This window comes from Canis lupus, chromosome 27, assembly GCF_011100685.1.
Source record: "Canis lupus familiaris isolate Mischka breed German Shepherd chromosome 27, alternate assembly UU_Cfam_GSD_1.0, whole genome shotgun sequence".
Taxonomy (NCBI): Eukaryota; Metazoa; Chordata; class Mammalia; order Carnivora; family Canidae; genus Canis; species Canis lupus.
Genome location: NC_049248.1, coordinates 15,061,848 through 15,079,469, shown reverse-complemented (window position 1 = coordinate 15,079,469; position 17,622 = coordinate 15,061,848). Strand labels below are relative to the sequence as shown.

The following is a 17,622-nucleotide window of genomic DNA, read 5'->3' as shown; positions in this document are numbered from 1 at the left end:
GGTACCTTGAAGCAGTTTGAACATGCACACTAAGAAACTGGGAATAGCAGATGCAGGAAAAAATGAGACAATTGTTTTGAAACATGAAATCGAACAATGGGAAGTTTCTCAGTCCGGGGCATTTCTGAAAACGCATATTGATTCCGTTCCTACCTCTGTCTGCACCATAGACATCCGGTACGACCGCATTTCGGACACCAGCCCTAGGATGTCGACAAACTCGTGATCCCGAATGTGCTGCAAGAGCCTGTCCAGGGCAATGAATGTTCCCGTCCGGCCGACTCCAGCACTGCAAAAAAGCATGCAGGCAGCCTATTCCTCAGATAGTGCTTTCACACGGTTGCAAACAAATTGGCAGCTAAATCCCCCCCTCCCCGCCCCCAAACTACAGGTAGCACCTCTGAGGTTAAAGAAGAAATATTCTTGACAATGCTTTCCTAACTGATTTTGAAGTATGTGATTGTGGTTGTTGTGTCTTTCAATGACATTTCTGACTGGCCTGCTACCTCCAAGACGTGCAGGTCTGCACTGCCTTAGCCACACCCCCTCTGCCTCCTGCAGAAAGTAAGGATTCCAGCCTGAGCTTGCTGGAGAGTTGCTTGTGCTCTCAGAGAGCTGATACACACACACACACACACACACACACACACACACACACACACACAACAGTTCCAGCCTTCTGTGTAGCCTCAGAGTTAGTTGCACACCCTCTGCTGGAAAGTCTGATTGAGATGCCACACACCAGCGCTTGCTCTGGAGCTATAGCATTTGCATGTGGTCAAGCCTAAGTTGAGTTCACTCCCCTGGACCTTCCTTCCAGCACACCTGCCCTTCTAGTGGGTCTCGGGCCTGCTTTGGTCTCCCAGCCAACTTTTAGATAGTTGCCTCCAAATCAAATTTGATATTTGGAGGCAGTCTCTTCATTCCCCATATCCCAGTGCTCAGAGAGTGGAGGGAAGTGGAGGGAATGAATGGCGCTGACTATTGCCCACCAGCAGCCCCCAGCTCTATATGTTTAAGTCAGCTCTTCTCTTCCAGTCACTCAGAGGCTGCAGTGCCAACTGGTTTCAAACTATAGATTATGTAAAATGAGAAAAGAGAAAGTCAAAACCAGTGCTTATCCAGAATTTGCTGGAGAGAACCTCAATACTAAAAACTCTGAGTTCAGAGATTGCTTTTCTATCAGACAACTCTTGCCTCCTAGGACTTGTTGGTCTAAGATAAAACATTCTGTCTCTGGGTGAGCACCTGTGAAGTCCCATCCAGGACTGTGGCTGCTTCCGGCTTGGAAAGAACCAGGAGTTTGACCACCTGGTTGAGCAGCTTTATTTTCTGCTCTTAGAAAGAATCATTTGAGACTAGATGTCATTTGGTCATGCAAAACTTTTAACCTGTGAATGTGTGAAGTGAATGGACCCAAGTATATATCCTCCCTGATCCCAAACTCAGTAGCTTATCAAGTGTTTGTCTTTCCAGACAGACCCATATTCCTCTCTCTATCTCTGTCTCTGTCTGTCTGTCTCTCTCATACACACACATTCCCCCAGCCATTCAGTTCACAAACACCAAGGTCAGGATCCAGGATTATAGATTTATTTGCTTAGGTTGACATGGCTGTCAATGCCTCCCCTAACATTGTCACCCCACTCCTGCCTCGGGCACACAATAGGAGCATGTTCATTTCCCCTGCTCTTTGGAGGTTGCATAAAAATTTTGCAACAAAATTATGTCACGATGATGGATTTTGATGAAGTTTTGGTTCACTTGGTAGGAAGGAAAGCTTAAATTCAAAGACAATGTTCTCCCGAAGGAATCCACGTGGTCCTTGTTTTTGATAATGCAATAGATCATACAGGCCCTTTTCATCTTAACCATCTGGAAGTTTAGAGACAATCTCAAAGAGCAATCATAGCAAATGTTTATCTTAATGAGCTGAATACTTTTATTTCTCCTTTCCTTCATCTTGTTTTTATGTCTATTTATATTATTCAGGGTTGTGATTTGCTACTTTTAATCTGACTTTGTATTTGGCCATGTTATAAAGCACTCAGAATCACTGATAGGTTGGGATAATACCACACAGCACCTAAAGGCACGGATTTGAGCCCTAACCCCTCCACTTTCTTATTGCATGAATGTGTGTGGATCCCTTTGCCTCCCTTCTTCTCAGTTGTTTTTGTTTTTTTAACCTAAAAATGAGAATAATAACATCTATCTCATAGGCTAATGGAGATAAGAAACGCCATATTATAAGTAAATGACATATCTAGTAAGATATCAGTTAATTGTTAATTTTTTAAAAATCATAGTTCATGTAATCGTTAATTCAGTGTGACTGGGATACATGGAATGGTGGGCTTTTCCCTTTATACAGCAAAGCCTGTGGTGCCTTAACAGAAAATATGGCTGAAGAGGTTACCTGCAGTGCACGATCATGGGGCCTTTGCTCTTGGTAGCTTGCTGTCGAACCACGTGTACGAACTGCAGGATGCTCTCTGCAGCGTTTGCTGTGGGCACCCCGTGATCAGGCCATGCAGTGTAGTTGAAATGCATCACATCCTGCATCTCATCGGCCTTTAGGAGAAAAAGCCAACACAAGCATTAAAATCTGTCAGGGCATCGGCCCAGAGCAGGCCTCCACGGCTGCTCACCAGTTAACAGCATAAGAAGTTAAAGCCACGTGCCCCTCCCCGTCTAGGCCCCTTCCCTTTCCAGCTCTGAGGATTGTGTCTGGCACAAAGCAGGCCCTGAAAAAAGTACTAATTGTATAAAACTTCAAAGCATAGTATAAATAGGCTAATCCAGGTCTTTGTAGAGCTCAAGCATCTGGGTGTGCATTCTGACTCTGTCATTTGGCAATTGCATCAGCTTTGGCCCATGGATCCCCTGAAAAGTGCTTTGGTGCCCCCTCTGGGTCCCCTTGACCAGGCTGCACCTCTTTTCCAGTTGCTGCTAGATAGCATATGGCTGTGCCCTCCCCTCCACTCTCCTCCACAAAGGGAACTATCTTGCTGGAGCATGCCCAAAAGGATGTGTTCTCTTGATGAGACAAGGGGTGCAAAATGCCTTCCCCCCTTATGTCAGGGTGGCATCCATATCAGCTTGGCACCATGTACTCCCTTGGCACTCTCCGGGGGACCCAGTCGAGACCAGAATTCTGCTGAAGCCACAGCTGTGTGTGCTCCTTCCCTGCCCTGTCCTATCCTGGTTCCCTTGTTCCTTATAGATTTTACCCAAGATTATGCTTTTAAAACTCACCAGTATGACAATCTCTGTCTTGTGCTCTGACCCAAGACAAAATCCCTGAACACCAGTTTTCTCATGTCTAAAATGAATCCTTTTGATGTTATAAAACAACCCATCACAAGGGTTGTTGTGAGGATTAGCTGTGCTCATGTCTGTGAAGGATGGGACCTATTAGATCTGATCATCGCTGCTGCTACATAATTACCACCACGCGCTCCCATCCAGCTCTGTGCATTTGTATGGTTGGTTCTGGGAATCCCAGTGGGTTGGTATATTTTGTATCATCTTTTTCATATTATTAACCCATATGTCAAATATATTCTTGTCCCCTCTGGACTGAGTAATTATCATTTGGGATGTGGGCCTTGAGGATTCACTCTTTCTTTCTTTCCTTTTTTTTTTTTTTTTTTTTTTAAGATTTATTTATTTGAAGCAGGGAGGAGCAGGGGGAGGGAGGGAGAGTCTCAAGTGGACTCTGTACCGAGCTCAGAGCCTCACACAGGGCTCAATTTCATGGCCCTGTGATCATGGCCTGAGCCCAAACCAAGAGTCAGACGTTTAACTTACTATGCCCCCCAGGCACCCCAAGATTCACCCTCTTTAGTCTCTACTAATTTGTAAGCATAAAGATTTGTTCTGTTCTTATTATCAACTGTCATAAATATTCCAAATCCAGGCCTCACAGAGATCTAATTCATCCCTCTTCCCTAAAACTTGCTAAGAACCTAGAATCCACTCGATGAATGGAATACTGTATCATAATTTGGAAGAATTTGGCCTGGTTATGAAATGAAAGTTAGGTTCAGGTATTCAAGAGAAATGAATTCCAAAGAGTCAGTGGTCTTGGGTGAAGTAAAATTTGTATAAATATAAGTAAATGCATAATTAAAATATATGAATAAATACATAATAAGAATTCTGTAAACATAAATAAATCTGCACTTCAACTAGACCCACAGTCCCCTAGGCGCTTAAGGCTATACAACCCCAGCCACATGCAGTGCCTCCCTCACTGCCTTCAATGGCTCTTTCTTAGACACATGGAGCATGTTTGCAAAAGTCTGCAAAGATGCTGGCTCCTCTCACTACCCTTTTCAGGAGGTATGGCAAGAGAGTAACCCAAGCATGATAAATTGTGCAGAATGACTCCATAACTCAACACCATGAAGATTTAAGCACAAAGATAACTTTGGTTGCCCAGAAAAGCTCACAAAAATATTAACTCTCTTCAAAGGCTGATTACAGGCTTAGTGCAAAGACTTGTTCATTGTGGGCAATATATATTTGTACATATATTTATGTTTATGCGTATATACATAATCAATCTGAAAATGTATCTGGCTAAAATATACAAAGTGGTTCAAAAATAGGAAACACTTAAATCGTCATTATTCTTTCCATAGCTGCAGGACGGAGTTCTTAGTATCAGGGTGGTCCCTGTCAGCCGAATAGCAAGGCACACGTCAATGGGAACAAACAAATTTTTGCTGGCTTGAGTCTCCAGTTCTTACTGAATTCAGACCAAGTTTTTAAGCACTGGAAAGTGACAAATTGTGTGTTATGGTCATTTACTTCCTTTCTTATTAAACAAGAAAACCCTTCTTGTTACATCTGAGCCATTCCAAACTTTCTCTTACCCTGGTTTCCTCACTCGTGTACTTTTATCTGGTTGTACTCTGAGAGTTTCCATATATCAATATGGAGGGAATAAAGAGTGTAAACAAAAATCAAAACAAATAGAAAAATATATCCATTCGCTTCACACAATGTTCTTTGGCAATAGCTTAAAAGAAGCTTCTTTTGGCAGAAGTTTAAAATTTAGATTTTGTGTTTATGACCAAAAGGGGGCACTCTAGGACCAAGTACTTGTAACTACCATCTACACATCTGACCAGAAAAGACCATGGCTCAAAGTTTTATTCTTATGTTTCAAGCCCTTCACATGATTGTTATTGAAAGGTCATCATTTAAGACCAAGGACAAGAAGCATGGTATTGACCATACAATGATCTATGGGACTTTGTCAAGGAAACAGGCCTTATTTTGTGCTCTGTAGTCTCTTTTCTCCTGAATGCAAACCCAGAGAAACATTTGTTCGAACTTTGCCAGCAGTTTTCACCAGTTGAAATAGCCAAGAAAGAAAGCGGGGCCCAAATGGCATTCAGATTGTCAAATATTTTCTCTAAGGAATATCTGTGACGCTTTCCAAGTGCTTTATTGTTTTTGAAATCATTCATTCACTCATGCACTCATTAATTCATTCTGCAAAGATTTTTATAAGTAGCTAAGGGTTGGGATTACAGAACTTATTAAAACAGGGTACTTGCTTCCCAAACTCACAGCATGCTGGGGGAGGAGGATGTGAAGAGAGACAATTATAACCATCTCTGATGTCCTGTGATAGAATAATCTATGTGAGACTAGACTGAGAGAAAGGAATAAAGCTGTCTTGAGGTTAGGGAAAGTTTAACAAAAGAGGTGATCTTTGAGCTGAAATTCTGAGAGGGAATGTGTTTAGGGAACAGGAGGAGATGACCATTTCCAAAAAAAAAAAAAAACAAAAAACAAAAAAGGAACAGCATGAAGCATGGTCTGCTAGGGGTTTGCCTAAATTCCCCTTGTAGCAAAAGCCATTGTTAACTATAAGTGGTTAAGAAGTGATTTAACTTGCAAATATCAATAAATGACTAGTTAATGATTGCTGATGCTATATGGATATGGGCAATCTTTATTTCCATTGTCCATATTAAGGGTCAGCAAACATTATCCGTAAAGGGCAGATAGTAAATATTTTAGGTGTTAAGAGTCCTATGGTCTCTGTTCAACTTCTCAAGCTTGATGCAGCACAAAAATACTCATGCACCATATGTAACCAAATGCATGGCTCTGTATCAAAATGTTATTTGTGGACACTGAAATTTGAATGTCATATAATTTCCTTATTTTGGGTGAAATATTATTTTTCTTTTGATTTTTTCACCCATTTAGAAATATAAAGCCATTCTTGGCTCACAGGCTTTACAAAACAAAGCAATGGTCAATTGCTAGGCAATTGCTAGCCCATACAGCTAGGAAGTGTTGTTTCTTTTTTTTTTCTTTTTTCCTTTATAAAGGTTTTATGTATGTATTTGAGGGAGAATGAGAGAGAGCACAGCAGGAGGAGGGACAGAGCTAGAGGGAGAAGGAGGGTCCCCGCTGAGTAGGGAGCCAGGTGCAGGACTCAATCCCAGGACTCTGGAATCATGACCAGAGCCAAAGGCAGATGCTTAAGGGACTGAGCCACCCAGGACCCCAGGAAGTGTTGTTTCTAAGCAGAGAACACTGTAATGAGGACTTTCCTATTCAACATTGCCCTCGACAGAGAGCATGTTCAAGTGACCACTAGTAAAACTGCCCTCTGATTTTTCTGGGGCTATGGTGTGTGAAAGAAGGCAACGGGGTGACTGGTGATGTCAGCACCTAGCCTAGCAGACAAATATTCAGCATAAGCTCAAAGGCTGATCATCAGAGAGGTAGCAGGCCTGGCAAAATAGACTTTTTCTGATACACTAATATTCAGAAATCAATAGTATTTTAAGAGGGATGGAACCATGATATAAAAGGCCTAGAAGAAAAAAAAAAAGGCCTAGAAGAACATTTGAAATAATAATAATAATAATAATAATAATAATAATAATAAAACAGATCTAAAAATAAGGGAAAAAGCCAAACAAAACCAAACCCAAACTACTAAATCTTGTTTAAGTGCTTCAAGTTTAAGTGTGTCTTATGTATCCTAATTATACTTACATGTAATTAGCATAAGTCATGATAACTTCTCTCCTCAATTGTACCTGATAGCAATAATTCCCCTTGGCTTTTATCGCCCTGGGCTAACCTGAAATGGAAACTTGAGGACATTTTATTCTTTCCTGGTGCTCTCCAGGCCAATCATCTCATCCACACCATTATGGATGAAATAGGAAATAACTACATTAAAAGTGGGATTTATCTCTTGAAGAAAGCAGGATTCCAAAGCCTGAGGAGCTCACAGTCTGACCTGACGGTGGGTTGGTTGGTCCCTGACATGTGGGTGTCCCCACAGCACAAGGACAGTACCCGAACTTGTGCTTCATGACTTACATAGTTGATTCTGAAGTGTCTGCAGGCCCAGTCGTCCCGCTCTTCCTCCGAGACCATCTCTACGGTGATGTCTCCGTAAGCTATGGGTTCTTCTGTGAACGGCCAGTAATGGTCACATTTCACCTGAGGTGACAATGGCAAAACCTTTTCAAACAAACAGGCTAAGGAAGAAACAGTCTGTGTTTACTTAGGGGAAACAAAAGTACTTCCCTCTGAAGAACTGTATAATACTATTGTGAGGATGAAAAATGAAGCAAATGGAAGTTTCTGGTACATAGGAAACACTCAGGCCATGGCTACAGCTGGTTTTGCTGCCAGTGGGGACAGCCCCATTAGGCACTTACCCTTCTTTTCTCATTACACTGAGTGAGCATGACAATAATCTGGGACTTCTGCTGTAGGACCATCTTCCAAAAGTCATTTCTGGTTTCAGGCAGTGGCCCCTGCGTAGCAATGTACTCCTGGGGTGAGTTGTATCCCTGAAAGATTAAGTGACAAAGTTGTCACCTAAGGAGCCACTGCCAACACCAAATGCCATTCCACAGGAATGAAGAAACACTGAAAATTTACCGGAAATAACCCTGGCCAAGGATCACACACCTGGGTAATGTTCTCTCCCTTTTTCATCAAAGAAGTAATCAGAGTAACTGACCCGTGCAGGTCCTTGTGATTGTAAGCACTGTTCTCTGAAGCAGATAAAATCACGCTCACCTCTTTTTACAAGAACAGTCACTATTTTTAAAGCACAGGGGGCTCAGGTGGAGACCTTTGAGTTGGGTTGCCAAGACTGAAGTTTCAACACAAGAAAAATGATCTTTAGTGTAATTATTTACTTTCATTTTCACCAGATCTTTACAAAGAAATCCGAACATTACTCATCAATAGGCTCTTCCCCCCCATTCGTCATTCAGAAGAGGAATAGTGGGAACGGTCCCTGCGAATTGGGTAGCCAGGTGGACAATGGCTCTCTTTAGGGCTGTTTGATGCATCCCTGGAGCCCTAATAATTCTGGCTGAGGTAGAATTTGGATGCCTGGTTTTAAGAAATTTGTTATTGTCTTTTACTTACGGGAATGTAGTTGGCATTGATATAGTCTGTGCCTTCCTCTTCATTCATGGAGACTAATCTCACTCGGCTGAAGTCATCTATAAAGAACAAGAAGAAAAGAAATATTAAAAATGAGAAGGGAAAGAAGAATTGTCTTGACCTTCTCTATCCAAATAGCAAGTCAGATCAGCCCGTGACAGGGTAGATCAAGTTTACTTTAGCCTGACATTACAGCCACACCTCAATCTTAGTTTCTTGTTTAAATAAACATAAGAACACATCTCAGTCACTGTTTCCTCTCCATCAGCTCCCCTATGCTTGTCTCCAAGTTTTGGGGGCATTGTGCAGGAGCAGAATATTCAGAAGAACTAAAATATCTGGTTGGTTGTATGGAAGGCTAGATTTGTAGCCTAAATCCATGATTTCCATGTCACCTAGTACATCCAGAGAACCCACTACTTTGGGGAAATCCAGAGAAGATGGAGTTGCACAGGCTTTGTGAAGTCTAAGACTTCAGATGAGAAAAGCACATTCTGGAATGTGTACAGATGTGAAGTGTTATAATGATGACATTATGTGATTTTATCAAGAAGGCTGATCAAGGAGAGTTCTTCTAGAGCTTTTTCAGCTCCCCTCCTTCCTTTTCCACTTCTCCCAGGACCAGCCCGCACCTCCACCCAGTGTGGCAGAGAGGACAGTTAAGTCTATATTGGAATATATTTTAATCCCTATAAGTGTTTCATATTACTTTTTCCTCAAATGTTGCTTTTATCACAAATGCTAAGCAATAAGAGACTCTGCAGAAGTAAGAAAGAGGAGACATTTTAGTACATTGCCCTCCTTCCCTTGTCAGGGATTTGACTGAAAATAATTTATGAGAGCTCGGGTTATCTTATCCTAATTTGGCTAAGATTTTTGATCTCCGGAGAACCAAATGGTCAGTCTTCCCAGATCATTGGACACAATTCGGTTACAAGCAAAGAAATTCAATATTCCTACATAGGATGGGATCTAGTAACATCAAAGCATGAATGGGATTAATGCAATCACAGAGATGGCCTTGAGGATCCAGACGACAACTGGGCTCAGCCAGAGATTGGTGAAATTGATCAATCTGCAGCAACAGTCTGTCAGCCTTTGAGAGACACGAATAAGATAGGCTCTAGTGACATTCTTACATGGTAGGATGTTTGTGTAACGATTTTTACATCGGTTCAGTGGAAGATCTGCAGCAAAGTGTGGAATATCCAGTCCAATCAATTTCAACTCCTGTAAATGACAGAGAATAGAGTTGAGATTTCTGCACTCGGTGTGGATTATTGTTCATGGTGGCTCATTGTTCACAATTGGATTATTCCTCACTCCCTGCCAATAATAAAATTAGCACTCCCTCTTCCACATGATGTTCCAATCGCTCCTCTTTGGGATGGAGGGTACTTCTCTACTCCACTGTTCTCAATTTGCTTTGGCCAATGAACTTGGGTAGAAATCGTTCCTATCAGAAGCTCTAGGTGTGCTTGCTCAGTCTGGTTTCCCTCTTGTACTCCTGCCATCTGCCATGAAAAGAACAGGCTCAGGGAATTTGCTAGTCTCAGAATGAGGAGATGCTTGGAGCAAATCTGACCCTGACCCACTGCCTGAAGCAGACGTGCCCACTGTCCTACAGACACTTGAGGAGGAAAATAAATAAATGTAGCAGATCACTGAGATTTTGAGATTTACACTGTATGATGCTTATATAGCATTATTGCAGGAATAACTGGCTAATATCATATGTAAATACTCTGAATAGCTTAGTGATCATGTAGAGAAGGAAAGAATTATATGTATCATTCAAGGTATGGAAAATTTGAAAACAGAGACACATTTCAGATTTTTGAAGGTACATATTAACTGAAATTTATGCAATATGTATAAATATTTCTATTCTATGGGGAAATGTAGGTATTTCTCCTGCAGGCAATAGGCATTAGTAAAAGTAGTAAAAGAAAGAGTGAAAAATGATTAGTGAGTAGTCCCCACGTTACAAGAATTAAGATCTATGGGCACTAAATATCTGAAAATAAATTTAACAGTAAGGATGAATCAGTAGTGGGTAGGCAAAACCCTCCAGTGAAAATAGGAAAGTCCAAATATCTTTATATACGTATCAGTACCCCTATAAATCCTATTATCAGAATGTGCACTGGTAGGGCAATTTTTATACAAACAGACAACCCTCAGACTTCAAAAATATTATATTACGGGACAGTGGGGGCTTCTAAACTTTCATCTCATGTATCTTATAGGAAACAAGCAGTTAGGGTCAGGCCACCTGGACTTCCCAGGAGGCATTGTTCACGCTGTGGTGCTTGTGAATAGCTCTCTGGAATTGGCCAGTGCACAACCAGCACTGCAGATCTGGTTATGTTCCTGGACAAATGTCAGGGAAATATGAGTAAACAGTGTATATAACCATCTACAAATGGAATTACCCATATAGTATGCACCCCTATGTAAGATTAACTGAGGCAGTAGAGAAACTACTTGCTGTAAATCTTGCTGTAAATCATCCATGGGAAGAATACGTCGTATCTTGGGGAAGAGTTTGGGAGCGTCTTTGAAAGACTTTTCAAAGGGTTTGGAGACATTGGTGATGTTTTGAGAGACTGAACAGGCATATCTCTTTCTTGGCCTTTCTGTCTGGGTATTTCAGTGTTCTTTGCAAAGCATATGCTTTAAAGAGACTGAGTTCTTGGGTCTTCACTGCTTCCACATAGAAGTTTCTTGCCAGCACAATGCGCTTACTGGTACTGGGATGCAAAGCTGTGGTCAGCATGGATGGACGGGCCAACCTGAATCATTTAGATTTCTCTCCTTTCATCCTGCAATACTTTGGGCTTTTTGAAATCACAAGATCTCAGGCTCTTGGGGCTCAAGTTGATGCCAACTTTAAAGACAAACTATACTGCCTTTAATCCTCAATTCACAAAGTGAGTTGTTCTGCCTCAGGCAAAATCCTTGCTTACTAAATGCCTTTAACCAGAAGCTTGTCACTGTCACTTTATAAGAGGTTCTTCCATTTTAAAAGGTTTTCAAAGACTGACTCTGTTGTTCTTAGCAGTAACAAAATTTATTTTTGGCAAACTTCAACCAAATCAGTGTTATTTTTAGGTTAGTTCTTCCTGGCAGCTATAAACTAATTTTAAATGATGCTTCCATTGCTTAAAATATTTTGGAAGTCTACTTCCTTTAGAGGGTGTCTTTAGAGATAGTTTGTCAAAACATCTGGCTGATTTGGGTGTACCACTCATTAACTGTAGGGTCTTGGAAAAGTAGTTCAACTCTTGGTAACATCAGTTTAGTTATCGGTAAGATAAGGCTATCAATATTTCCATCTCCCAGCCACATATGCAATACAACAGAATGATTAAACTTAACAAATATTAATACAGCACTATTGAAAATGACTGTGGAATACTCCTGTTAGGATCCTTTGTTTTGCTTTGCCTGGATGCGATCTCCCTCCTCTGCCATTTGTCCTAACAGACCAACAACTTTCCCTGCAAATCCCCCGCTTTGGGGACAGACTGGTGAGCCACAGGAAGAAGCCTCAGATACAAAAGAGAAGTGTGGAAACAGATTGGAATTGAGAGCTGGAGCACATATGGAAGCCGACTAACTGATAGAACTTTAATTGTATGTTGCCTCCCTGCTGTAAATGCCCTTAGTTGATAAGAGAGGTTTAATTGGCTGAACACTGTAAATGTAAATTGCCAAAGCTGAACCTCAGCAAATCAGGAACAGAGGGTATACACAAAATGCCTCACAATCTTTTGTAATTTAGTCTGTCACTAAGTGGAAAATCAAATACTAAGTTTCCAGTTCAGTAGCTCTGCAGTTATTCTCTTTCCGACCATATGGAAACTCCAGAGGCTTAAATCTTCATAAAGGCAAAGTACGAGGTGATGGCCTGAAACCGACATAAATCATTTTTGCATTTTCCATTGCCAGTTCTGTTTCTGTTAAGATTTATCACTGGGTGTTTTTTCTCTGGGCCATGTAGTTCATCCATAGTGGGTTGAGTCGTGACTCCCCAAAAGATATGTCCACATTCTAACCCCCAGAACCCGTGAACGTGGCCTTATTTAAAAAGCTGCTGCGCAGATATAATTAAGTTATGGATCATCGGATGCGATTATTATGTATTATCTGAGTGGGTCTTGTAACTAGGAACAAATGTCCTTCTAAGAGAGAGGAGAAGGCTGTTTAATGACAGAGAGATTGGAATCAGGCAGCAGTAAAGCCAAAGAGCGCCTGGAGCCTCCAGAAGCTGGAAGAAGCAAAGAAGGGTTTTTCCCCTAGAGCGTTCAAAGGAAACATGGCCCTGATAACACTTTGGTTTTGGACTTCCAGCCTCTAGAATTACGAGAGGAAGAATTTCTGTTGTTTTAAGTCACCAAGACTGTGGGGATTTGTTATGGCAGCCCTAAGAAGCTGACACAGTCACCAAAGCCCAATGGCAGTCTACGTTGGGTTGGCTGTGTTTGAAGCATGCAACATATGCGCTGTGTTAGTCTGTTCAGGCTGGCATTGCAAGATGCCGTAGACCAGATGCCTTAAACAATGGAAATGTGTCTCTCACAGTTCTGGAGGCTGAGTTGTCTAAGATCAAGGGGCTGACGAGGTGGATTTCATTCGTTTCATTCTGGGGCTTCTCCTGGCCTGCACGTGACCATCGTCTCGCTGTGTGCTCACATGACCCTTTTTTGTCTAACTCTGCTTTCCTTCCCAAGCCTCCATCTCTTCGACATATCAATTTGGAGAGGGCACCTTCAGTCCATTAACATGCACAGTAATCTGAGAAGGGCACAAACTGTATTCTCACTCTAGTGTCACTCAAGTGCTAACTCATCTGAGTCGGGGGAGTTCGATTAGTAGACTACAGAGCAAATGAGGAGTCATCAGTGGGGTTGACAGCAGTGGTGCCACCTGTGCCAAGTAGAAGGCTCGGTGGAACTGGGCAAGGTCTGGCTAGTTTTCAGGCGAACACAAAAGGAGACAGGATTTAGAACAAGGTATTTAGTGAGGCTTTGTACTCGTTTTTGAGGGTTGCCATAACAAAGTACCACAAGCTGTGTGGCTTCGAGCAACAGAAGTTCATTGTCCTATAGTTCTGGAGGCTATATATCTAGAATTGAGGTGTCAGTGGAGACTTCTGACCTCTGTCACTTATAGAGGAATATGAGGGCAACCTTCCTGACTCTTCCCAGCATCTGATGGTTTGCTGGCAATCTTGGTTATTCCTTTACTTGCAGCTGTTTGACTCCAATCTCTGCCTTCGTCACCACATGGCATTCTCCCTGTTGTCTCTGTGTCTTCACACAACTGTGTTTCCGCTGCAACCCTAGCCAGACTAAGAGCCCACCACTCCAGTATGACCTCAGCTTAACCAAATATGCAATGACTGAGTTTCCAAATAAGGTTATATTCTGAGGTCCTGAGTGGCGGGAGCTTGAACATGTCTTTTGGGGGACATGATGCCACCTATGACAGATACTCTAAAGGAAGAATGGGGTGCAGCAGTCATGGGCATCTGGGGGTGGTGATGGAGGACTGCAGAAGGATGCCAACCTCAGGAAAGTCTAGCAGTAGTTAGCAGGGCCCTGGGCACTAGGGTAGGATTTAGGGGCACCATTCTAGCCCCTGGACAGATGGCTAGCACTGGCACTTGGAAACAGAGACCAAACTTAGAAGATGAGGAACAAGAGGAAGGAAAACTCAGGTCTGGGAATCAAGCAAGACTCCTGGAGTCAGAACTGTTGGAGAGGGTCTGAGGTGCCTTATTTCAAAGACTGCAGGTAAGTCTCCAGCGAACTGGACTGGAACAGCTGCAAATGGGAGTTACTATCCGAAATCAAAGCTCATCTCTCATAAACTACATGGCAAGTGATGCAGTTTGCTTTTCCCTTTGCAACCACGTTTCTCAACAAAGATGGTTGAGGGCTTTCACTAGCATCCTGAGCAAACAAATATAAAACATAGAAATTAATGGCAGAATGAACAATATATGGCATGTCTCGTGGGCTCTCAAATTTCGAGCTCTAAAGTTTGGCTCTTCAAAACCTTTCCATATGAGACATATGAAATGAGGAATTGAACTAATCCCTAAGTCCCAAACCTCCTTAAGGAAAGATGCACATTTTCATCAGGATAATCAATCTTTCCAGCAGATCCAAAATCAAATGCTGGGTGAATAAGGAATGTATTTAGTGAGTGCAAATTAGCAAGTCATATTGCTTCTTGTATGACTTATAACTGTATTGGTAATAGATGTAAATCCAGACATTAGTTTCAATTTGCATAATGCTTACAAATGATGTAATTTCTCAGGATGAGTGGGATCTTTCAATGTCAGTATCAAAATGAATACAAGTATTAAGCATTCATACAAACAGAACGAATAACTGTTCAGCTACTGAAGTTAGCTAGGATCAGCTGATTCAGCCACCTTAATTGATACTCTCTTGGGTTCCTATTAGAGCAGGGGACCTTTTTCTCCCCAGAAGTTTTGATTAATTATCAATTTCAGGAAAACTTGAGGGCTGCCACGTGAAAGATCTGACATGCGTCCTAAAATCAGGTATGGGTATGAGTCTTTGAAAACAGATGAGGAGGGACCTCTGGGTGGCGCAGTGGTTTAGCGCCTGCCTTTGGCCCAGCGCGTGATCCTGGAGACCCGGAATCGAATCCCACGTCGGGCTCCCGGTGCATGGAGCCTGCTTCTCCCTCTGCCTGTGTCTCTGCCTCTCTGTCTCTGTGTGTGTGTGTGGTGTGTGTGACTATCATAAATAAATAAAAATTAAAAAAAAAAAAAGAAAAGAAAACAGATGAGGAGCCCTGACATGGAACCACCAAATGGGGGTGGTGGAGGCAGGTTGGGCTGGAGGCTGGCAGTGCCTGAAGGCTGATGGTTGAAAAAGGAAGTGAGTTAGATCAATGAGTCACTGCTCTGGCAAATGTTAGCTCAAAAACTACAGCCTGAGCCTGAGCCTGAGCCCGAGCCTGAGCCTGTGATTTAAGGCAGACTTCTAGGAGAATCATTTGAATTTTCTCACTAGAGCAGAGATGCAGTATCTCTGGCACCAGATAAATTACATGTATGATCAACAATGTTCTAAGAACAAAGATATATGAAAAAAAAAGCTTTGGAATAAATAATGATACTAAACACTCCTTTAAATTATGGTGTGATGGTTAATTCTATGTGTCAACTTGCTTAGGCTATATAGTGCTTGGTCTTTTTTTTGGATGTGATTAACATTTAAATTAGTAGGCTTTGAGAAAGCAGATTACTCTCCATAACTATGGGTGGGCCTCATCCATCAGTTGAAGACCCTAAGAGAAAAGATTGAAGTGCCCTGAGGAGGGGGAAATTCTGCTTCCAGACTGCTTTGGATTGAGCAGCAACTTCAATTCTTCCCTCGGTTCACTGCCTGCCCTTTCAGATTTCAAACTTGCTAGCTCCCACAATGGTGTGAGCCAGTTTCTTAAAATAAGTCTGTCTCTTTCTATATATATTTCTTCTATTATATGATCATATATAGGATATACATAAGAATTATATAAGAATTATAAAGTTGTGTAATTACATAATGTAATGAACTTATGGATGAATTATATTACTATATTATATTGTATTAGAGTTTATATGTATATATTTCCTATTGGTCTGATTCTCTGGAGAATTCTAATACACGTGAGTCAGAAAGCTTGGATGTACCCTTGTCCCAGATTTAGTCCAGTATCTTTCAATGGAATACTACTGGCCTGGGTCAATTCTTTATTGTGCGGGACTCCCACTCATAGCAGAACATTCATCATCCCTGTCCCTTTCTCTATGGAATACCATGAGTAGTTTCTTCCTAAGTCATTGTGAGAACCAAATATGCTCCTCACACCCCCCCAAACTCACCCTAGGGGACTACTTGGTACTGGCCCAGTTGGGAACCATTGATTTAGTTTGGCCTACTCATTTAATGGATCAACAAATTGGGGTGATGAGGAATTATGGCTTTTTTTCAATATCAAGTAATGGCAAAATGGTAGTGAGGACAAAAGGTTTTGGATTCCCACTTTAGTACATTCCTACCTCCTTTATAATTCTTATGGAATAAGCCTGAATGTGTTCATTTATACATTGAATGGATAAAAGCTCTCAGCATATTATAAATTAAACATTTAGCACATAAAATTTATTATTCTACTTTTCACATTTTTGAAGCATCTGAAGCTAAGATCTGATCACTAATTGTTTGGTTCTCCAGTGCCCTTTCTTTTCCTGGGAATAATGCTCTCCTTTGGTTTAGCTAAGTGGTTCTAGTAAGCTTCCTGTTCTGAATAAGAAGGAGAGTCAACAGTTCCCTTTGGAAACTGTGGAAACTATACGATGTGATACTCAAGGGTTGTGGGTGGCTGTGTTTTCCACTGTGCGAAAAAAGTTGGTTTGCAGAGAAAGAGCCAAGACAGTGGGGGGGGGGGGGGGGGGGGGGAGGGAGAAGGAGTCTGTGCAAGGTGTGGCTTCTGGTTCCAGTCATTCCCAAGACTGAACTGCTCCCTTTCCTCCCTCTGGTTTAGCTCTGGTTATATGATTCCTTTGATTAGATATCTCAGCATCCTTTGAACAAATTCCCTTTCTTTGATCTAAACTAGTTTGAATGGCGTGTCATTCACAACTAAAATCATCTTTTCTTTTTACCAAAAGATGGCTCATTGAATTTTCTTTATAATGATGCACTTCAGAAGCAGAGTAATAATTACACTGAGGTTTGATGGCATAAACTGAGAGGTACTCCTAATTCCTCCCAGGGAGGGCACAGATGCTAGCTGTGTCGCCAAGGTAACACGAATCTTGTAGGAATTAAGAGCTGGAGGCTTCAATGAATTTGAAAGTGTATACCCATCATAATTTTCCTCACCATTATCAGAATTATCCAGACATTTATTTTTTTTCCTGAGTTTTGACATATGTGTTCTTATAGAAAGCCTCTTTTTTTTTCTTCCCTGAAATGCCATCCTTACCATAGATCTCTAGTTCATACCAAAGTTGAGCTATAGCATTTGGTGTAGCATCTACAACTTCTTGCACACTTGTGTGCAGTGGATAACTGAGCCAGGCTCTCTGTTGAATTTCTGATGGCATGGATGGTAGTTAGGGGGCTTTGTATT

General features: G+C 41.7%; 1 protein-coding gene across 3 annotated transcripts in view; it reads right to left on the bottom strand.

Annotated features, from left to right (window-relative positions):
• The window catches only part of PTPRO (protein tyrosine phosphatase receptor type O), a 241,447-nt gene that overhangs the window by 8,813 nt on the left and 215,012 nt on the right, over window positions 1-17,622 (bottom strand). For all 3 annotated transcript variants that reach the window (XM_038576903.1, XM_038576902.1, XM_038576904.1), the window contains 6 exons: window positions 9,594-9,684; window positions 8,437-8,513; window positions 7,713-7,847; window positions 7,369-7,491; window positions 2,420-2,574; window positions 154-289 (listed from right to left, as the gene is read on the bottom strand). In XM_038576903.1, coding sequence (XP_038432831.1) covers window positions 154-289; window positions 2,420-2,574; window positions 7,369-7,491; window positions 7,713-7,847; window positions 8,437-8,513; window positions 9,594-9,684 — 717 coding nt within the window. The remainder of the gene's footprint in view (window positions 1-153; window positions 290-2,419; window positions 2,575-7,368; window positions 7,492-7,712; window positions 7,848-8,436; window positions 8,514-9,593; window positions 9,685-17,622) is intronic.